General features: G+C 43.6%; 1 protein-coding gene across 10 annotated transcripts in view; it reads left to right on the top strand.

Annotated features, from left to right (window-relative positions):
• Positions 1 to 24255, top strand: part of mical2b (microtubule associated monooxygenase, calponin and LIM domain containing 2b) — a 141612-nt gene that overhangs the window by 22908 nt on the left and 94449 nt on the right. For all 10 annotated transcript variants that reach the window (XM_074634094.1, XM_074634092.1, XM_074634096.1 and 7 more), the window contains exons 2-7: positions 7746 to 8140; positions 11645 to 11852; positions 14795 to 14911; positions 17680 to 17781; positions 19678 to 19833; positions 19979 to 20079. In XM_074634094.1, the coding sequence (XP_074490195.1) occupies positions 7877 to 8140; positions 11645 to 11852; positions 14795 to 14911; positions 17680 to 17781; positions 19678 to 19833; positions 19979 to 20079 (948 nt within the window). In that variant the 5' untranslated portion in view covers positions 7746 to 7876. The remainder of the gene's footprint in view (positions 1 to 7745; positions 8141 to 11644; positions 11853 to 14794; positions 14912 to 17679; positions 17782 to 19677; positions 19834 to 19978; positions 20080 to 24255) is intronic.

Below are 24255 nucleotides of genomic sequence, written 5' to 3'. Positions count from 1 at the left end.
CAGGAAGTGCTTGAGTGCTAGGTGCACTGCCCGTAGTTCCAGCACATTGACATGCTCTGTGCGGTCCTGAGCAGACCACTGTCCCTGAGAAGTCTTGTTCTGCCACACTGCACCCCACCCAGAGAGGCAGGCATCTGTTGTGACGGTCTCTCTGCGGGATGGAATGGAGCCCATGGGCACGCCCCTTGATAAGTACGCTCTCTCCCTCCATGGGGATACAGCGAGTAGGCACTGTTGAGACACCCTTATCTTCTTGTGCCTGCGCCACTTGGCGTCCAAGTGGAGGCCGTTCAACCATCTCTGTAGGGGGCGCAGTGACAGCAAGCCCAAGGGAACGACAGCTGAGGCAGCTGCCAGTTTGCCCAGCAGGCGTAGAAACAGAATGTGGGGCAATGACCTGCCCCCATGGAAGAGGTGAAAGTGGTGGAGGATGTCATCCACACGCTGAAGTGACGGACAGGCCCTCATAGTGACCGTGTCCAGAGCCATACCAATAAAGGTTATGCTCTGAGAGGGGTTCAGAGAGCTCTTCTTCAAATTCACCCTGAGACCCAGCTGGGCCATGTGAGAGAGAAGGTGGGCCGAGTCCTGGGCTGCCTGAAGCGGAAATGGCGCACTGATCAGCCAATCGTCTAGATATGGCAGGATCTTCATGCCGCGTGACTGTAGGGGCGAGAGGGCTGCTGCAACGCACCTGGTGAATACTTGTGGGAGAGTCCAAATGGAAGCACCCTGAACTGAAAATGACGGTTTTGGAGAGCAAAATGAAGAAACCTCCTGTGGTGAGGTATAATGGGAACATGGAAATAAGCATCCTTCAAGTCGATGGATGTGAACCATTCCCACCTGGTGACAGCACGAAGAGCGTCCGATGTGCTCAGCATGTGGAATGGCAAGACTTTCAGGAACTTGTTGAGTCCCCTCAAGTCTAGGACTGGGCGAAGTCTGCCGTCCTTCTTGACAAGAAAATCATTTGAGAAGAACCCCCCCGGGCTGTGACAGGGGGTCCATGGGCTTGATTGCACCTTTGGCCAGAAGAGCGGATAACTCCTGGTTCAGGGCTAGGGCTTTTGCTGGATCTTTGATAATGGTCATTATGACCCGGCTGGAGACTGGGTGCCGGCGTCGGAATTGAAGTTTGTACCCCTTGGTTAAGGTGGACAGCACCCAGGGGTCTGAAGTGTGAGCTGCCCAGTAGCTGAGCTGCTGCTGGGAGAAATAACCGACAGCCGGCCCCAAGGCCTCAGTAGTGGGCCCCCCGGCCTCTGAAGGCTCTGGGGGGCGGCAGTTAGGCTCCACTGCCCGGGGTTGCCTGGAGGCAAGTGTGCGGGGTCGCTACGGTAGCAACCCTGCACACCTGACTCTCAGTGGAGCGCTGAGGTCCACGGTGGCCACTAGGCCGAGCCGGTGGCTGGGGACGGCCTCGGGGGGCAGACATGGAACCCCTGGGCCTGCTGGGGGGGAGACATGGGCCATCCTCAGGTTGGAGAGGAGCCATACATGTATTTCAGCCAGGAGAGTTAAACATAGTGACGACACAGGAGAAACTCTGCCCTGCCAGTTGCTGCGGGCTGTTGAAGACAGTCTAAGCGAAGGCACTCTGCTGACTGAAGAAAATGTGCAGAAAATAGTCTATGTAGTGAGAGGGGAGCGAGGACACTCTTCACTAGTACAGTAGCTGTCAGTATCTGAGTCCACCAGATCGTTAGTACCCACTAAGTTAGCTTGAGCTAAGCGATCTGCTAATTCTGAACGCAGTAACGTTATAGAAAACAATGTAAATCGATCTCACCGAGTGATGTACACATGGGAAGATGGTCCTTATCACGCTGGTGATGACCAGGATAGGTGCGTCCGCCGTTCCCTCCGTCGAGGACCGAACGACGAACAAACGCAGTGTTTGATGGGCAGCTCGTTGCAGCCTTTCGAGGGCGAAATTCCGCAACTCTGACCGGTGATCACAAGGCTACCGGCGACGAGCTCAAATAGATTTAGTTGTAGATAATGGAGCTTTTTTTAAGCTAATGCTACCACAGTAGTTAACCTGCATTAGCGAGAAGATGAAATAGGACTGATCTCGTGGATGACACCGGAACTTAAACATAACCAGGGTCATCCGAGGTCACACGTGACTTTGTTGATATTAATACTCGACCTGCGCATGCGCGAGACGAAGATATTCAGTGTTGAAGCACTGCCTCTGGCGGTCAGTAAGGATGAAATGGAACGTTAACGCAGAGAAACAACAGAAAATAACTTTTATTTCTCTCATTCACAGCACCGCCATGCTACGTCTCTCTCTCTCTTCTACCTCTCGCCCTCTCAGCTCGCTCGCACTCTTTTTTCTCTGTCTTTTTTTAAAGGAGTCAGGAAGCTAAATCCTTGTTTTATGAATGAAGTGGTACACAAGTTGAAGCTGTTGAAGCAGTGTGTGTGTTTCACCAATCAGCGACAATCATCCCTGCAAACTCCACCCTGGAAGTTCTGGTACTTTCAGAAAGTACTACCCCTAGCTGGAGCACAGCCAATAGGAACGCTCTCTCTGAAATGACCTGTGATTGGTCAAAGTCTCCCGTCCCGGGCTAGATGTTCTAAAGCCTGAAAACAGAGCCATGAGGAGGAGCAGAAGTCTAGTTCTCTCAGAACACTTGAATTACAATATGCTGAAAGGTTATTATGGGATTTTTGCCCAATGATGCCAAAAACATTATGCCTACTGCTGCTTTAATCATTAAGTTAAGTCATTTTTTAAGCAACAAGGCCCAAAATATTCTCCTGTTTCAGCTTCTAAAATGTTATTTTTTGCTGTTTTTCTTAGTCTATGACAGTAAAGTGGATGTCTTCAGGTTTGGACTGTTGTTCAGATAAAACTGAAATTAGGAAGGACATTTTATAGACTAAATGACTCACCGATAAAATGAAAAGTTAATCGGCAGATTCATCCATTTATGAAAATAACTGTTAGATGCAGACCTATTTGACTTTTATGTGGTCTATAAATAAATGTTAACTAAAAAAAAAGAAAGTACTACCCCACACCAGGAACTTTTTTCAGGGTAAACAGTCCCTGTAACTTAAAGGGACTGTTTGTAAGAATCAGAAATGTCTTGTTAACAGCGACACCTGTGGCCGTTAAGTCAACGAAAGTCAGCATCCAGTTTCTTGCACTCGCGCTTGTGCTCGCTCTAAATAGACATGAACGAGCATCGCTCAAAACAGTGAGGCGACACACGTCAGCTAAAAGCACAATATCACTCTATATTTCAACTGCTTGGCAGTAATGTTAGCTGACCAGACGAAGGTCTCTCCATGAATCAATGCTGATCATAGTGTTGGCTTTTCCTGCTTCAGCCTCCCGACCGCGGCCGGAGAGAACAGGGGAGACACCGGAGTTTTGGTCGGAGACGATAACGTTTCTCTCTGCTGAGCCCCGTCACTTCACAAGACACGGGAAACCTCTGTTGGTCTGGAGGAGCTGCAGCAGTTATTTCTACACAAACGTCCACTGTACATTCACTAGATATTCTCAGAGCTAAACTAACTCTTCTGCAGTGTGGAGTGTGCGCGCATGCACGTGAGAGGTGGAGCGAGAGAGCGATTGAGAACGAACGCGATGTGTGAGTGAAGGCAGGCAGAGGAGCAGAGTACAGCAGAGACTCCGGTCCTGGAGACCAAAGCTACGGTCTCCCCTGCGTCCTCCGACCGTGGCCAACACTGTTTAACAGACGGGCTTCACTAGATACAACCAAGAGGTTTTGGTGCTTCCGTGTAGTTTGTGTTGGAGTCTGAGTCTGAACAGCGTAGCCACACGCGAGCGCGCATGGGACAGTGACTCGCAATGATTTATACGTGTAAGAAGTTACAAACAGTCCCTTTAACTTAGACAGTGGTCCCTGCGGTCGTAACGCAGTTTCTTTTTGAGTTCCTCAAAATGTTCCTCGTTCTGGGGGAAGGTTCCTGGGGTGGAACCGGAGCTTTAGGCTTTAACACCTGAGACCAGTGGATTTGGGAGAGAGGGAGGAGGAAAAACTGATAACAGTGGCTTGTACAGAACGTGGGTCTTTGAAAACTCACTGGAAGTGGAGGCATTTCAGCTCGAAACTTTGAAACCCTCATTAGATGACTTGGGTCTTTCAAATGAGATAAGATCACAAAAGGAACCAGGAATCCGGACGTTTGTGAACAGGGCAGTGATAGTGAATGAACTCCCTCATGTGCTGTGGGCTGTGAGCCTGGAACAGTTTATACAGTGGGGAGACAGTCTGCTGTGGACATGGACTGTACTGTAGTTTCAGGGTTATTTCTTTAGCATCTTGTGCCTCACCAAGCTGCTGCTAGCGTGTGATGTGACTGGGTGACTGTCTGTATTCCTACAGCCGCAGTGTTTGAACTTCTCCCATGACTGCTCAGCTGAACCCCTCCAAAGGCTCTCTGTCATAATCCTATCAGGCATTCAGTGGAGCTGGAGGGGGGGGAATATCTTTGTTATATGTGCAGCTTAATGAATGACTGTTTGAACTCTGCAGGGCTGTTGTTGTAGTTGTGTTCAGAGGTGTGCTGTGGTGAAAGCAGTGTGTGTCCCTGGGCACCTTGTACAGAATGCAGGACATGACACTCTATACGCTATATGAGGCAACACATTGACCTCTGCAGGTTATTTTCAGGGCGAGCTGCAGACATTCCTTACATTTGGAATGTGATCTCTCCTTTATAAGATTTCTAAGTTTTGCAGAGGATAATGAACATCGTCATTATTGCAGGCCTCTGAGGCTAAAGTAAAGATAGATTTGATCACAATCTAAGTACAGTCATTTTTAATCTTCCACCAAACAACAGAGTAGGACTTTCTGTAGTAATCAAGGAGCAACCTTTGAACAAGGTGGCATTAGCCGTGTTTCCATTCACATATTTTTATTTGTGTTTTGAAGTGTAGAAAATCTGTATGGAAACGGCAAAATTCGATCAAACTTCCTCAATTGTGAAAAAAAGTTTTTACGCTCGCTTGAGGTGAGTGTTAAGAGTAGAGGGGCTAAATAGGAGGATATCGGATTTAGGCCCCAAAATGTTAATGACTGACACAGGTACAGTTGTCATGTGGTAGGTCATGCTATTTTCAAGAGTTTCAAATGGATTATGGATTATTATGAAAATATTTAATTATGATTATTCACAAATTAATCTCACATGTTTTATCTGTTCTAAATGTACCTTAAAGGGGGATTTGTCAAGTATTTGCTTTATGCAAATGTATGTATATATTTATTATTGGAAAACAATTAACACAAAACAAGAACAGATATTGTCCAGAAACCCTCACGGGTACTGCATTTAGCATAAAACAATATGCTCCAATCATAACATGGTAAACTGCAGCCCAACAGGCAACAACAGCTGTCAGTGTGTCAGTGTATTGACTTGACTATGACTTGCCCCAAACTGAATGTGATTATCATAAAGTGGGCATGTCTGTAAAGGGGAGACTCGTGGGTACCCATAGAACCCATTTACATTCACTGATCTGGAGGTCAGAGGTCAAGGGACCACTTTGAAAATGGACATGAACGTTTTTCCTTGCCAACATTTAGTTTGGAGCGTTATTTAACCTCCTTCATGACAAGCTAAGACATGGTTGATACCGCTGATTCCTAGTTGCATATGGTGTCAGAAGCCCGCTATGACCTAAAAATCACAAGTTGTGTTAATGCGTTAAAGAAATTAGTGGCGTTAAAACGAATTTGCTTTAACACGTTATTATCACTTTAACAGCTCTAGAAAATATTGATATATTTCAAACCTATTTAATGTATTTTTTTTCTATTAGAAATGTAAATCCTGTGCACTTATCTGTTGACTCCATGTGCTGTCAATATTAATAGCATTACATGAGCTTGCATCACATGTTTCAGGTGTTTATTGTGTCTGTAGTTTCTATGTTTACTCAAACACCTGAAACATGTAATGCAAGCTCATGTAATGCCATTAATGTTATTTTACCACCAGGTGAACAAAATAGTTTCAACAAATGTTATAATCTTCATCAGTGCAGTATTTATTGCAGAGATTAGCATTGGACAGTAGTTTACTGTATTTATGCATATCTCCTGTTCATTACTTTAGTTTACACAATAAAATGAGCTATGGAAAACAGCTGTGGTTATACGGAGGAAAATGTGCAGGAAGACAGTTTTAGTTGTCAGTGATCACCATCTCAACAACTTGGAATTATATGCACAGGTGTATAAATGCCACAATAATGCACAAGACGTTTAGCGTGCAATAAGAACGCCTTTCTTGATGTCCTCGTGTCATGTGTACGCCATGTATCCTGCACTGACTGCAATGTAAACACATCCACGTATAAATGCTATGGTAAGAGTTAATGACGTAGTATAAAAAGAGAGAAAGACCGCTTATGGTGGTCGGGTGGGGAGGTGGGCAGGTCCAACAAGGTCCAACTAACACTGGACTTTTAACCAGAGGCCTGTACTACGAAACGAGTTCAACATACCCAGGGTATCTACTCCTTATCTGGCTTCACTAACCCTAACAAGCGAGATCAAGCTAAGCAGTCCTACGATGCTGGTTATCAACTCGGTAAATCAACCCAGGGTTGCTCAGTCCAGCTGTGAGCCTGTCACATGAAAGGGGTGGGGTTTACAGCATCTGACCAATCACAGACATGGACAAGTCTACTGTCAGCTGAGTGGCATGTGATACAAACCAAGGGAATATATCCTAATCTCATCACGGCATCACTACCCCCTTTTATATACTACATCACGATGGAGTCTAATCGCCAAAGACTGCACTATTCTTCTATCATGTACCATGTAATAAATGATTGTTCAATCCATACGGGGTCTCTCCTGATTGAAATATAAATAGCTTTTAGTAGTGTAATGGATGAATGGATTACACTTCCATTATACATTTGGTAAAGTTGTGGTGTGTATGACTACTTCAACCTTTCAGCTGCATCCCCGTTGAGAGCAAGTAAAGAAATTGGTATAAAAACATAATTCAAAGCGGTAAACACCCACAGCATAAATCCAGCTGTTCTTCCTGCATCTGTCAGTTTAAACTGTGATGACTTAGTCTGATTATGACTGTAACTTCTTCATATTTGTGTAATATTATCATACGATCCGCATACAGAGCTCTGATTGGTCAGTAGGAGGTGCTTTTATACAACTTGATCCCTTATCTGGAACATAACCTGCTCCGGAGCAGGTTAGCTGTTCAGCATCAGTTACCATGGTGATCTACCCCGGTAAGAAGTGATCCCCCGTCGTAGGACTGAAAACCCTGAAGTTACCTCACTAACGCCAAATCCTGCTTGGTAGTACAGGCCCAAGGTCTAGACCGTGTTCCAGACCCTTGTTGACCGGTATTTTGTAAGTTTGTCATATTGTCATATTATTGATGTCTGTGACGTGTTTTCCGTAGTTGTTTCCGTACATGTTTTACTTAGTTTACTTACTTATTTTAAGCCCAACCATGATGTTTTCCTTTACCCTAACTACGTGGTTTTCTTGCTTAAACCGAACTGCGGACGTTTGCGTTGCGTACAAATGCCACGCGAAAACTCTAAAATGCGTACTCATGACACGTTGAATGTCCGTGTAGTGTCATGGTATTTATACGCCTTCCTGTGAGACCGGATTGGCACAGGATGTAGGACGGATCACCTGGGTTCTTGATTTTGTGTCTCTGACTACAAATCTTTCTTTGTTTGTTTCTTTCAGAACTAGCTAAGCATGGCAGCACACACCGCGCCATAGGAGTCCGGTACTGACGGTGTGGGAGGAGTGAACAGGGAAAGGAAGCAGAAGAGGAAGAAGAGAGAGCGTCTGGACACTCGTTACCATCAGAGCAGATGGGTGAGATGGAGGATGAGCGTACAGCGCAGGCCAGCGTGCTCTTTGAGAACTTTGTCAAGGCATCCACCTGTAAAGGGACTCTGCAGGCCTTCAGCATCCTCTGCAGGCAGCTGGAGCTGGATCCTCTGGACTACAGCAACTTCTACAGCTCACTGAAAGCTGCAATCAGCACCTGGAAGGTCAAGGCCCTGTGGACCAAACTGGACAAGAGGGCACAGCACAAGGTCTACAACCAGAATAAAGCCTGCCACAGCACCAGGGTAAGAGAGACCCTGTACTGGAGTTTGAGGCTACTAATAGGCCCTGTTCAGACCTGGTATTAACATGCGTCCTCAGTGATCCGATCACATGTGGACAGCTCTCAGTATGTCAGTTCACACCTGCCATTAGAATGCGTCTCGGGGCGCCGCGTTAGCTCACCTGGTAGAGCGGGCGCCCCATGTATCAAATAGGCGAGTCTTTGCTGTAGAGGCCCGGGGTTCGAAAGGCATAAAAAGCCCCAAAAAATGATCTTAAAAAAAGAAAAAAAAGAATGTGTCTCCACATGCGTCTTCAGTGACCAATTGTGATCTGATCCGCAAAGCAGCGGAACAAAAACAGCGACACATCTCTGACAGTATTATAATAATGCACTTTGCGTGCCCAGTCTGATAGTCTGTAGATATGTAGCCTATAAACAAGATCAATTTTAATAAAATACAGTTGTACCGACAGGATACAGTAGAGAACAGAGGCCGTTTCCATGCTGACAAGTGCCCGTGTCTGTCTGTCTGTTCACCTGAGGAGCTCAGTGATCCCGCGGATCCCAGCAGGACATCAGATGAGTAGGCGGTCCTTAATGTGGCCCAGGACACATTCACTACACACTGCTAGAAGAATGTGGCCATATGTGGCCCAGACCACCTCTGAATGTGGTCTGAAAGATCCGATCTCAATGTGTCCTCAATGCGTCTTGAGTGTGTTCACACCTGTACTCAGAGCTGTTCACTAGTGATCACTGAGGACGCATGTTAATACCAGGTGTGAACAGGGCCATAGACACAGGAAAGTAGTTTGGTTGAGTATATATACTGGGATAATGGGAAGCACTGCGAGGTAAAAGGTGTTGTTGTGACCTGACGGTGTTGGAGGTTTGCTGGTTCATACAAACAGCCGTAAAGGTGTGATCACACAGGACAATGGCAACAGTGAAATTCATTTGTACATCTTCAGGAAATATGTGGTTGTAGGAGCTTGGTTACTCGCTGTAGTGAACTACTCGCTGTAGTAGCAGTGGAGCTAACCGCTAACATGCTAGTCAGTCATTATAGCTTTCCCAGCTTCTCTCTGTTTTCTCTGCACTGTGCTGTAAAAATGATCCACTGACCACATAGTGCCAATATGCCATATCTTGTTGTGTATTGTAGAGCAGCAGTAGCATACTTGCCAACCTTGACACCTCAAAGATTGGGAGGAATTCGCAACCAAAGTGGGGGGTCTGGGGTCTGGTGACTTTTTAAGAATGAAAGTAGCAAAATAATAAGTACACACAGGCCTAAATACTTTAAATTTGACTGTTAATTGGCAGTAGGCAGAATATCTTTGTCGTCATTGGGCTAAAATCCCATAATAACCTTTCAGCGTATTGTAATTCAAGTGTTCCGAGAGAAAACTAGACTTCTGCTCCTCCTCATGGCTCTGTTTTCAGGCTTTAGAACATCTAGCCTGTGACGGGAGACTTTGACCAATCACAGGTCATTTCAGAGAGAGAGCGTTCCTATTGGCTGTTCATTCAACGGAGGCAGCTGTCAATCACTCACTAACTCCGATCTAACGGTCAAACTAGGCAGCACTGATCAAATATGAATCAATATTCTGTTACTGTAGTGCCTATTTCTCTCCTCACATGTTCTCAGAATCATCTTGTTTGGTGGCTGGTGGGCAGTGCTTGGTATTTTCTCAACTGGTCTCAACATGGCTGCCGGGTCACAAACTTTCTCATTTTACAGCTAAACCGTGCACTACAAGATGATTCTGAGAACATCTGAGGAGAGAAATAGACATTACAGTAACAGAATATTGATTCATATTTGATCAGCGCTGCCTAGTTTGACCGTTTGGTCGGAGTTCACGAGTGATTGACAGCCGGCTCTCATAGACTGCAGCTGGATGGCAGACTCCAGATCAGCTCTGATTTGTCATTGTCATTTCTCATTTGGCCAAATTTATTTCACATAGGATTTTATGTTCTAATTATCTGATGAAAAACAGGTTGAATGAATTAAGAATGCAGCTTTTTTTTCTAGTTTTGTCAGAAAGGGACTGACCAGTACAGAAAGGTTACAAAGGTCCTCACTATTCATTAACAACAGTACACTGACTGACTGTAGATATAATCCTTTTCTGTGTCCTGTTGAGTTGAACATATACTGTACATACACATTGAATAGAACATCAACTTTTTTTTACAAACCTAAAAATCCTAAAACAAAATCTTAGGGAATTATGGTTTATTTGTTTGTTTATTTACTAATTAAAACCTTTGCCAGTGTGGATGTAAGTGGATTATTTCTGTAATTATATGCAAATAAGTAATTAGACCAAAGTAGTCTTAACTTTGAGAGGCTGAATGAAGTGGATTTTGCGTGTACAGTGAGTAGAATGAGTAAATTCAGTTGGATTTATAGGGGAAACTTTAGGAAAGTTGTCACTGTATGTTAGTCAGATTGTAGTATTACACTGAGGCCCAAAGACGGCATTGGGAGTTCATATACATATTTAGTGTGATAGATATCTCATAGTGTTGATGTTATGTGATGAGCTGATCTGCCCATTGTCTGACCATGTACAGTGTGTCAGTATTATAAGCAGCATGTTTAGCATAGTGTTGGAATGACTTCATATCTGAAGGTAAAGATAAGACATCCGGAGGGGAAAGAGGCCAGAGACTCACAGAGGGGAGATTACCAGAACTGGGTTGGGCTGAGGGCCGGCCAAAAATAACAGCTCAGTTATTATCCCAGACATATTTGTGGGAGAAACTGCTGTTTGGAGAAAGATGGTGGCCCTGTAGCTGGGTAGGCGCTCTGTTTTCTGGAACTCTGTATCTAGAATCTAAATTTCTGTAACTTTGTATATTTTGTTCTGCCACAAATCATACTCCCCAAAGTGATTTAAACTAACCTATCCCAGACGGCTGTGCTAATTGATTTACCAGGTAATGTTCACTATTACTGTGACCTGGCAAACGACATGATGACCTGGAAATGACATGTTGACTGTGATCACAGAGGACCTTTGAGACTTTCCACTTGATGATGTTGTCTACTCACCTTTGTACTGTTTTTTCAGTTACTATGCAAAAAATCATGTTCTTTACTATTGTTATTATCAGGCAATATTACAAGACACACACATGTCAATCAAATGGCATCTATGGAAAACAAATGTAATTTTAAAAGTTGGAAACAAGAAAAGTAGATTTAATACTTTATTTTTTGTGTTCTCTGTAGGGCTGTCAAAGTTAACGTGATATCGCGTTTACGCAAATTCATTTTAATGCCACTAATTTCTTTAACACAACTTGTGATTTTGAGATTGTAGCGGCTCAGTTTTAAAGCTAGAGTGACGATACTGGCATCATATGAAACTAGTAAACCTACAGAAGGAGGCTAAATAATGCTCCATGCTATGTCTCTCTCTCTCTCTTAACATCCCTACCACTTTTTCCTTCACACCCCCCACATCCACCCCCATTTTGACTTCTTCTGCTGCTTTTTATTCAGTGCCTGATCATCGGCGGCGGTCCTTGTGGTCTGCGGACAGCCATCGAGCTCGCCCTACTGGGATGTAAGGTGGTGGTGATCGAGAAGAGGGACACCTTCTCCAGGAACAACGTGCTCCACCTCTGGCCCTTCACCATCCACGACCTCAGGGGCCTCGGAGCCAAGAAGTTCTACGGGAAGTTCTGCGCCGGCACCCTCGACCACATCAGTGAGTGTCGATCTGCAACTCCTTTATTTCTCAACTCCTCTCCTTTTGGTCCTTTATCAATATGTCTTTGATGAAGAGAGAGCGCACAGTGGGAAACTTGACTGAAGCTTAACATTTAAACCTTTTCCTTTTTCCTCGTAGTGCTCTGGGAAGAAAGAGAAATAGTTCTTTGATTATGTCGAATAGTTTCAGAAAACCAACTTCCTCAACCTGGGAGTCAGGAACCTTTTTAGCCTGCGTGCGTGTAATCACTACAATGCAGATACATCTGACATGGTGTGACCACAAAACCAAAGCTGTCCCCTCAAAAGCTGTCCTTCATGTTGTCTCAGTATTTCCCACTGTGGCAGTACAGTATGTGCTGGCCGTGTGACTCTGTAACCTGTGAGAGGAGATTTTTCCAGCAGCCTAGTTTGCTGCAGTCTCTGTCTCTGATGTTTCCATTGGCGTTTCTTCCTGTCCAGCTTTAGTAACAGTGTCATGTATTAATACCTCCTCTCTAAGATGAGCTGGACATCTCATAACCTTAACTTCCTCCCATAACTGCTGCTGAGCTGCAGACCGTATGTATAAACTATATTAACTCTGTGAAATCCAACGTGTGCCACATTTGCCTTATTTTGTGTTTTATTCTTTTTTTATTTGCGATAACGCAAATTCATTTTAACACCACTTATTTCTTTAACGCAACTTTTTAACAGATTTAAAGCTAGAGTGAAGATACTGGTATCATATGAAACTATAACACCTGATGAATCCATCGGTACCAACCATGCCATACTAGCTCATGAAGGAGGTTAAATAACGCTGCAAACTTATACTAAATGTTGGCGAGGAAAAATTATCATGTATATTTTGACCTCTGACCTCCAGATGTGTGGATGTAAATGGGTTCTATGGGTACCCACGAGTCTTCCCTTTACAGACATGCCCACTTTATGATAATCACATGCAGTTTGGGGCAAGTCAGCACACTGACACACTGACAGCTGTTGTTGCCTGTTGGACTGCAGTTTGACATGTTCTGATTGGAGCATATTGTTTTATGCTAAATGCAGTACCTGTGAGGGTTTCTGGACAATATCTGTCATTGTGTTGTGTTGTTAATTGATTTACAATAATAAATATATACATACATTTACATATACCTAATATTTGTCCACTCCCATGTTGATAAGAGGATTAAATACTTAATGGCCTCGTGTTACCTGACATAAAACTAATCCCAAAGAGTTCTACACAGTGATGTACACCAATTTGTGAAAACAGCAGATATCAGACTGGTACTTGGTATAGGCAGATACACTGAGTTAGGTATTAGAAGAAAATAAGTTGGATTGGTGCATCCCTACTGCTCAGGAACAGAATACATAGAGTTTAAGTATGTATTGCCTTATGTTGAAGTATGTTCTTAACAAAATAAGAATCATTTGTGGCGGTACTGATTTTCCCAGACTTTAGTTGTTCAGTCAGAAGACTGAAAAACAGTTCATCCCATCCATCCATCTTCAACCGCTTATCCGGGATCGGGTCGCGGGGGCAACAGCTCCAGCAGGGGACCCCAAACTTCCCTTTCCCGGGCCACATTAACCAGCTCTGACTGGGGGATCCCGAGGCGTTCCCAGGCCAGAGTAGAGATATAATCTCTCCACCTAGTCCTGGGTCTTCCCCGTGGTCTCCTCCCAGCTGGTCGTGCCTGGAACACCTCCCAAGGGAGGCGCCCAGGAGGCATCAATGCTAGATGCCCGAACCACCTCAACTGGCTCCTTTCGACGCAAAGGAGCAAGGACTCTACTCCGAGTCCCTCACGGATGACTGAGCTTCTTACCCTATCTCTAAGGGAGACGCCAGCCACCCTCCTGAGGAAACCCATTTCGGCCGCTTGCACCCGCGACCAGTTCCCATCCGCGACCAGTTCCCATCCACATAATATAAAATAAAATGCCTCCTTAATAATAATAATGAACAAATGCCTCTACAATAACAAACAATTAAGGAAACTGAAATATTGGTTTTATTTTTCCTTTTACCCTCCTTTAAAGTTTTCCCAAATAAAATACACTAAAAGAAATGGGTATAAAGGGTTTCATTGAAAATCAACAAATGAAGAGAATAACAAAATACAGCCTGCAGGCGTTAGGCAAGCCAGATTCTTGCACAAATAGCACCTAATCGTCCCAGTGCAGGTAACCCAATTGATTGGTATTTATTTTGTTTCCCCAACTAGGAGAGTCAACACTCTCAATAAACAAGACACAAAGGGCACAGAATCTCAAAAGGGCCTAAAACAGACCAGAGTTTCTGGTTTTGCTGATAACACATGTTGCATTGAGTGAAGGAGAGATCAGAATGACACTGGGTGTGCAGTTTCCCTCCTCTTTTAAGCCCTACAGAAAGGGCGTCGTTACACCCTGATTGGCCAAGAGGGGAATGCACCAAGCTGCTCTCAACTATCATTTAAGAGCCAGTCCCCACACCCTGCGCAACAGGTGAACTGAATAACCCTCTAATCACCAGAGAATTGGCAGCTGCCACACATTGAAGAACCTTTTTTTTCTTCTAAGTTTTTATATGAGTTGTTTATAACCTTTTCAAAGTCCACATTCCTAGTTATGTTCCTAAACAGCAGGTCAATAAACAGAAATGGTCTTGTAACATCAGCTTCAAAATGTGATTATCTGGTGTCGGCCTTTAAACATATTATATCAGATGGACAAACGTTCTATATTAATTGGGTCATTAAGCTAACTATTTCCTGTATTTTAAGCTCCAACCTCTATGTGCCAGGTGGCAGATGCAGTGATAACAGCTCGCTGCCTTAAAGTAAATTAAAGCTTAGTAAGCTCACCTCAAGTCAGCCCTAGTTTAAAATGCACATCTGCTTTGTGTGCTTTTTGGATAACCAATATCTGCATGTGCATATGTGCGTGTATCCACTGCAGGTATCCGGCAGCTGCAGCTGATGCTGCTCAAAGTGAGTCTGATTCTGGGAGTGGAGATTCACGTCAACCTGGAGTTCGTCAAACTGGTGGAGCCGCCGGCAGAGCAGACCGACGGCAGTAAGTCTGCATGTGTGTTATCCGTATGTTAAAGGGTCATGAGTGGCAGTGACACGCAGGGACTCGCCTGCATATCTCAGCTATATATGGAAATATATGGAATATGCTAACAAAATCCGTATGTTGAAGCGATTAGAAAGTTTCCTAGAGAGGAGGCGTCTGCAGTGTCAGCATTTATAGCAAACTGTGTGGAAAATAACCCAAGTCTATTGATAGAGTCTGCTGATAGTTCCATTTTAGTTCTAGAGTTTGCCCTTCTAATGCCAAGTGTCCTAAATATAGCGTATGGGGACTCATTTGGCACTTTAACACTCCAGGGAACACAATCCCAAGCATTCATGTACTTAAGAGGACTGAGCAACATGCTGTAGCTGCTGTGTGGCAGCTGAGAAATAACCTCACATGCTCAGAATAAGGAGTGAAAGACAATTATCGGGTGGCTGTGGCTCAGAGGGTAGAGCAGGTTGTCCACCAATCGGAAGGTCGGTGGTTTGATCCCCGGCTGCTCCGGGTCACATGTCGATGTGTCCTTGAGCAAGACACTTAACCCCAAATTGCTCCCGAAGGCATAGTGTGTGAATGAGTATTTAGATTAGATCCTGATGGGCAAAGTTGGAATGGGTGAATGCTGACATGTAGTGTAAAGCGCTTTGAGTGGTCGAAAGACTAGAAAAGCGCTATATAAGTCCAAGTCCATTTACCAATTAGTTGTTCCATTGCAACATCAGCACCCAGAGAAAAAAAGTAAAACTAAATTATTTCTGTTCTATTGTCATATTTAATGTCTCTACTGAAATGTCCTGTGTTGAACAATAAAATATTATAAATATTCATACTATTATAACTATTTACTGATTTAATTATTAAACTTTAGCCCGGCTGCTTCCCAGAGGAGCAGAAAGTGAGCGATGGACATAAATGGAAGTTAGAAAAATCCAGCACACAGATTCTGAGATCAATCTCAAACTTTTTCATGTCAAGGATCCAAAATGGAATCCAATAGACCACAGACCATGGCTGTAGAAGAGGGTCCAACAGACCACAGACCATGGATGTAGAAGAGGGTCCAATAGACCACAGACCATGGCTGTAGAAGAGGGTCCAACAGACCACAGACCATGGATGTAGAAGAGGGTCCAATAGACCACAGACCATGGATATAGAAGAGGGTCCAATAGACCACAGACCATGGATGTAGAAGAGGGTCCAATAGACCACAGACCATGGATTTAGAAGAGGGTCCAATAGACCACAGACCATGGATGTAGAAGAGGGTCCAGTAGACCACAGACCATGGATGTAGAAGAGGGTCCAACAGACCACAGACCATGGATTTAGAAGAGGGTCCAGTAGACCACAGACCATGGATGTAGAAGAGGGTCCAACAGACCACAGACCATGGATTTAGAAGAGGGTCCAATAGACCACAGACCATGGATGTAGAAGAGGGTCCAATAGACCACAGACCATGGATGTAGAAGAGGGTCCAATAGACCACAGACCATGGATGTAGAAGAGGGTCCAGTAGACCACAGACCATGGATGTAGAAGAGGGTCCAATAGACCACAGACCATGGATGTAGAAGAGGGTCCAATAGACCACAGACCATGGATGTAGAAGAGGGTCCAATAGACCACAGACCATGGATGTAGAAGAGGGTCCAGTAGACCACAGACCATGGATGTAGAAGAGGGTCCAACAGACCACAGACCATGGATTTAGAAGAGGGTCCAGTAGACCACAGACCATGGATGTAGAAGAGGGTCCAACAGACCACAGACCATGGATTTAGAAGAGGGTCCAATAGACCAGAGACCATAGATGTAGAAGAGGGTCCAATAGACCACAGACCATGGATTTAGAAGAGGGTCCAACAGACCACAGACCATGGATGTAGAAGAGGGTCCAATAGACCACAGACCATGGATGTAGAAGAGGGTCCAACAGACCACAGACCATGGATGTAGAAGAGGGTCAAACCGACCATGGATGTAGAAGAGGGCCCAACAGACCATGGATGTAGAAGAGGGTCCAGTAGACCACAGACCATGGATGTAGAAGAGGGTCCAGTAGACCACAGACCATGGATGTAGAAGAGGTTGTGTCCTGGTCTTTTGCACTGCGTGTTAGTAAATAAACAACTCCATTAAATCCTGTTGATGTCATGCTACTAGCACTACTGGCTACTAGCGCTACTAGCTACTGGCCGATAGCCGGTTGTTTGGGAACAGAGAAGTTAATACATCCACCACGGTACAGGTTTACAGCATACAACCATACGGTGTTTTAGAAGATAATAAACGTGATGAATTACAGCCAATATATCCATTATTACAGACGCATACAGCTAGCAGGAAGCTGGCAGAACCAGATATGTGACATGAGCGTGCAGGGCGGTGCGGTCCCGTGGGTCTGATGACCGTTCATTATGGCGAGGAAAATAACTCTGGATTCAGCTGTTAGTTCATTTTACTACTTTTAGGACATTGTGGTTTAAATGAGCATATGCAAGTGTTCCTACTGGAGGTTGATTTCTATCCTCTGATTTACAGACGTCTTTTTACACATCCATGAACACACACTCATTGGTGTTTTCAGTCCAAAATGGCAGCAGCGCTACAGCAGCGCCATCTAGCAGCTGTTGTCAAAAACGCACCAGAGATTTGTCTCTTCGCCTCTCCTTCAGTTATTCACTTAAACTCTCTTTAGATCACATGTATGTTATGGAATAGAAATAATCAATTTGGTTTGGTGTGTTCTTCTTCAGGTCCTGGGTGGCGAGCAGAAGTCCGGCCCTCCAGCGCTCCTGTCTCGGACTTTGATTTTGATGTAGTGATTGGAGCCGATGGACGCAAAAACACATTAGACGGTGAGAACAACCGGGGCTGGGGCCGAAAAGTCCAAAAATGACGTCCTAATGTCTTTTCCCAACCACTTCTCCTTGACCTCGATGGAAAACGTCATGAGGTCAAGGAAAGATGAGAAGGAGAATTCAGAAGGACTCAGGAAAAGATAACCGTGGTGTTCAGAGAGTCCGACTGGACTTCACTAGGCTCTGTGATTATGATGCGACCCTGACGCAGGTCAGCCGTAGAAGATGGACTATAAACAGTGCATCTGACACTTCGGCCCGTTCATTCTCACCATGCTGATGCATGCAGGCTATATAAGGTGCTATCGATAACGTTGATAACATTCAGTCACTAGATGTCGCCTTCTCCCTCCTCCGTTCCATTACATTCACTTCACAACAAGTCGTTTCCAGACACTTTCCATCAATCTCAGCCATTAACTGACAACCCAGAGATACCACGTGATACCAACCTCGTTTTACTATTGGCTCACAAGGCTTGTGAACCAAACGTCAGATATCTTCCACGGAGATAAACAAAACATTCAATTTGAACCCGTCAAAATTTTAAAAATGATTAATTCACAATCATAATAATTTTTTTCAGGAAAAGTAATACTTTTATTCAGCACCTTTCTTAAAGCTCTGTGGATGTATTCTTTAAAAAAAACATATATTTGTTTACATAAAAATGTTATCAATAAGAAATTTAAAAATAAAGTGAGACAAAATGGTTGTCACTGTCCACTCATTTATCAACAGGTATCCCGATTAGTATATGACTGTATGAAAATCATGGTTAAATCTATGCATGAGAGGCATATTGTTTGTTTTCATGAACGGCCGAATGGTGCGTCGCTTTAAATGTTGCGGCCGCAAGGAATTGTGGGACGACATTTTCCCCATTTCTTTTTAAAGGATGCTCCAGTGTATCCGATGCTATAGGACAGGAAGCACCTTTCCTCAGCATTTAGAGGATTGGACCAGCTCTTACCATGGCTGCTACTCAGATACCTCCCAGTCATTTCACGTAGTCAGGAACCTTCCGAAGAAAAAAGACTTAATAGACAAATAGGAGTGGTGCTGTGGGATAAACTATGACGGTTGATATGGTTCCAAATGAGTCCTAAGAAAAATGTTTGTTGCAGTCAAAGCACTTTTTGTTATTACAAATGTAAAACTGTAGAGCACCCAGATACTGACATTTCTGTTCCCTGCATTCAAACGGCCCCGATTGGGCTGACCATGGATGGATAAAGAGAATGGAGCTGATGGGAGAGCTAGAGACCACCTTGGAGAAGTTAGAGGAAGTAGACACGTGGGACTATGTCCACTTTTCAAAATAAGGTGTTAACAAAGGGAACTGTATCTACAAAATACATCTATGGAAATAAGATTGATGGATTATATTCACCAGAAGTATAAAACATTACATGTCCCTTATAAATTAAAAAGAAAATACCACTAATCTGTGAGGGAAATGTCTTTATTCTTTGATTTTTGGGTTGGTGGAAAATATGTAATAAATAATTCCTGACAATGATCCTGATATATTTGACTTCAGGACATCTCTGACTACATACATGCTGAAAATCAAACATTCTTACTGGATTCATTGAGATATTTTCCAAAGTAAAAGTCTCTAGAAGTGTATGATTCAACTTGTTCCCATGGTCTAGTGTTAAAAAAGTTAACAAAAATCACAATAAATCGTAATATCAAATCACAATACTTAAAAATCGCAATACATATCGAATCTGCACCCAAGTATGGTGATAGTATCGAATTGGGGGATAGGAGTATCATCCCAGCCCTAATTTATATAGTTTAAAATCATCGGTTAATGACATATTTTTCACCACAGGTTTCCCTCTGCAGGGTTCGTTGCTCAGGTTTTTCTTCCCCTCTTGGCAGGTTTTGGTCGCAAAGAGTTTCGAGGGAAGTTGGCCATCGCCATCACGGCTAACTTTGTCAACAGAAACACCACAGCAGAGGCAAGAGTGGAGGAAATCAGTGGCGTGGCATTCATCTTTAACCAGAAGTTCTTTCTGGAACTCAGGGAGGAGACAGGTGAATTAGAAAAACAATGTGACACCAGCAGCCCAGACTCCAAAGACCAATTTTCTCTGATGGTCAGGTTGCTTCTCCCACTCTAATTTCTCTTTCTTGCAGCATTTAAGTCCCCTTTGTTAAGTAAACCTGCTCCTGTTTACAGGAATTGACCTGGAGAATATAGTTTACTACAGAGACAACACCCACTACTTTGTCATGACAGCAAAGAAGCAGAGCCTGCTGGACAAAGGAGTCATCAGAAATGTGAGTTTGCACGCACGCACACACACACACACACATACACATACACATACACACATACACATTTACACACACACACACACACACACACGCACACACAGACTTGCACATGGCTTCTTCATTCATCCATTTTTTTATATCTATACATATACTGTGTATACTGCACTATATTGTAATTGCACTACTATAAGTATCCTACTAGTATCATCATTTATTAGTACTATATTAGTATCAATTATTTTTAACTCAAGATGTTTACATTTTTCCTGTATTGTGTTAATTGTACTACTGTACGAGCCTCTGCAATTAGGCTACCCCTCAGGGACAAATACAGGGATCTGTATTGAATTCAGTTGAAAAACAAACATATAGCCAACTAACATCAGCCAACATTAGCTAGCGTTAGCATTAGCCAGCTGTCTAATAGCAACAGGGCAGGTGCCGGTGGTCTCTCCTTCATGGATGAAACCTTCAGTCCAGTCGCTGTAGCTCTTTGTTTGGATTCTTTTGGGGATCTTTACAGACGTATCTGCCCACGTTTGATTGTTTCAACTCTTAGCTGGATGCACCAGTCCAACGTTTGGACCACTTCACCAAAGCCAGCTGTCTGACTACTTTCCCTGTCAGCGTTCACCCTGGGCATGACCTAAATCATACCCTCGTGGGGACACGCTCATGTGATTGGCTGATAAGGAGGGAGACATCTGATTGGCTACAGATAATTCCCTATTGAAAAAAATGCATTTGCAGATCGGTGCACGTCAGGGCATGGATGTATTAAGGCCAGGGGAGTCTCATAAAACCCACAGAGATGCGTTGAAGTTGACACATGACAGCAGTTTGTAAATGCAGGTTCAACAGTTTGTATATAAATGGTAAATGGTAAATGGACTTGCATTTATATTGCGCTTTTTCTAGTCCTCAGACCACTCAAAGCGCTTTACACTACATGTCAGCATTCACCCATTCACACACACATTCATACACTGATGGCAGAGGCTGCTAAGGTGCCAACTTTGCCCATCAGGATCTAATCTAAAGACTCATTCACACACCGATGGCTATGCCTCCGGGAGCAGTTTGGGGTTTAGTGTCTTGCTCAAGGACACATCGACCACCGACCTTCCGATTGGTGGACGACCTCTACCCTCTGAGCCACAGCCGCCCCGTATATAAATGTAACAACATCCCAATATGTTTTGATGAAAATTGCAAATACTTTAAAATACATATATGTGTATATTTCTATTACATTTATTTAAAACAAGACATAGTTGTGTGTTCATCAGAAATGTATTTGTGAACCTTATTTTTTATGTGGATATGTTTTACATTTATATACAACGATAACTCTTTATAATAATTAAAATATTTTTGTGAGGAGTCATTTATATATATATCACAAAATACATTTGTGAATATTGAGGCTGATCTGACCCCATAGTCAACAGTTCGTTGCAGTAGTAGGCCTACCCCAATGTTTTTTTTTGAAAACGCATAACTTTTGCTCCGTTTATGCCTAGCGTCCACACTACTGCGGCGTTTTTGAGCCCCTAAAACAAAGACGTACGTAAACGCTGCTGACCCCGTTTTAGTTTTAAACCTCCGGGAGTCACGTTTTAGTCTGGACGGACAGAAACGGAGACCTTTGATAACAATGACGCAGACATCCACGTTCGCCTCTTGATTGGGTCTCATCGGTCATGACGTGACCTTCCCTGATTCGTCACGCCCCATCACGTGAACCTTTTCGGGAAGAAAACAAACGACATCAGCCTCGACCACCAGTGGTTCATTTCAACATGGATAACCAGTTCCAAGCGTTGCTGACCTTGTTGTCTCTGCTAGCAGCTGTTGTGCTGTTAAATTCTGCATTTTATAATGATGCTACTGCCTACATGCGCAGGAGGCAAGCTACAGTATTATTTGAGCGCTTTGCATCAATTCCTGTGTCCGGCGCTGCTTCCTGTTTACACATGCCCAGTGTACGTGCCCAGTGTACGTGAATGGTCATTTGATGTGCGTTTTCAGGTGTGGTAGTATAGACGGAGATTCATTCTGATATGGTCCTAAAACACTTGTCTGGACGGAGATCATTTTCATTTTAAAACGCCGTTGTTGGTGTGATGACCTGCCTGTTTTCATGGTGTGTACCAGCAGTTTTGTTGCTGCTTCTGGTCTAATGTAGATTAATTTAGCCCATAACTCTGTCACATACAAATTTGCATATCAGTGACGTCATTACGTAACTATTTACATAAATACAAGATTTAAAAAAGTGAAAGTTAATAAAAAATGTAAAGTTGAATCATCTAGGGTAAAACCAAGGAAGAGGGAGTAACCTGGACAAACAGTTAGATTAAGTGATTGGTCATTAAACCCACACAGTCCCTGTCTGGCTGCTGATTGGTCGACTCAACGTGCTGCAGCCCTCCCCACTTAAAGGTCACCTATTATGCAAAATGCACTTTTCCATGTCTTTTAAACATCAATATCTGTCCCCAGTGTGTCTACAGGTCACCATAGTATCATAAAAGACCATCCTCTCTTTTTCTCCTGCTCCATCTGTCCGGAAATGGGTCTAAAAAAACGCTGAGCAGCTTTTCCTTACTCCTGTGACGTCGGTGACGAATTTCATGCCATATAAGGGTTTCCTGTTAGAACAACGGAGAACCTCCAGCTAGGTGACCCCGCCCACAGAGTGACTCTCTCCTCCGCCTCTTAACTATAAGCAAAGTCTGCTCTTACTTCTGTTAGTCTGCAAGAACCAGCAGAAACTCCCATCATCTGAGATAATATAACATGTTCTTTCACAAAGGCTTTATGTAATTACACTGTTTAAACAGCTGATATGAAACATTAATTTGATGTTATGCATGTAGAAGAGTACAGGTAGTAAATAGTGACTGTAAGCAACACAACACATTTCTGTTTCACAGTCAAACTTTATTTGAGTAGACAGATGACAATATTAATTATACACAGCATGTTTAATCCCACCTGCAGTTATTTTGATATGGTACACCATAAAGTCTATTTAAGCTACTGTAAACTACGGCAGGCTAAGCTCCGGTGAGTGTAACGTTAACCGGTCTGTAGTCATGGTAACACAGAGACAGCTCCTACAGTAAATAATATACCATTACTCTGATTACTTTACTACGTTTATCAGCTGTCTTTTACCAGAAATAATGAACTGACTACTGTTTCACATCTTCTATTTTCCACCCTGATGGTCGCTGTGTTTACACACCGTCTCATAGCGGTAGCATGTAGCTACATAGCGGTAGCATGTATAAATAGCATTATTTACCTGAGAAAAACCTGGAATCTTGACCGCAGATGTTGTTCATTTCTCGCTGATTTGGGATCAGATTCCTCCGGTAACGTGCGCTGGGTGAAGTTTCTGGTTTATAAACTTTGAAGTAGTTTATAAACTCTTCCTGCTGCTTCTCTCTGTGTAGCTCACGGAGCTGCACAGAGAGCTCGGGGGAGATAGTGATGCTGTGTTGAGGGCGTTTGATTGACAGCGCAGAGCAGGAAACGCTGATCAATCAGAGCAGAGTGGGAGGAGACAGGCTCTGAATCAGGGCATTTCAGACAGAGGCTGAATGAGGCTCTAATCTAATCAGGCATATTCAGGCAGACAATATGAGAAGAATAAAGGGTTTTTTGAACATGACAGCATGTAAACATGTTCTAGTACAACATTAAAATACATCTATGAATCTGGAAATGAGCATAATATGAGACCTTTCATGAACAGTCAGTCCAGAGAATCACAACCACATGAGAACACATTCAATGAGACATACCGGCGACTCTGACGATATTGTAATACTTGTTTTGACTAGTTGTCTATTAATATTGTTCCTTACAGTTTGTGTTGATGAAAGTAAGACTGAAACACACACTCGTAAGTGGGGATGTCCCCGATTCGAGTAGTTTCTGCCAATACCGAGTCCCAATCCGATACTTATATTTTCCTAGATAATACAGCTGCACAATGCATACTTCAAGTACATTAAAGTTATCGAAATTAGTGTGTGTGTTTGACCGATCAGCGACCGTCATCCCTACAAACTCCATTCTGAAAGTTCCGGTACTTCCAGAAAGTACTACCCTTTGACCAGGGCCTTTTTGGGGGGTAGAAGATCCCTGGAAAATGTCACCGGAACT

The sequence above is a fragment of the Sebastes fasciatus genome, chromosome 4 (genome assembly GCF_043250625.1).
Source record: "Sebastes fasciatus isolate fSebFas1 chromosome 4, fSebFas1.pri, whole genome shotgun sequence".
NCBI classification, from domain to species: domain Eukaryota; kingdom Metazoa; phylum Chordata; class Actinopteri; order Perciformes; family Sebastidae; genus Sebastes; species Sebastes fasciatus.
The sequence above is the reverse complement of the archived record's forward strand: the minus strand, read 5'-3'. Positions and strand labels throughout refer to the sequence as shown.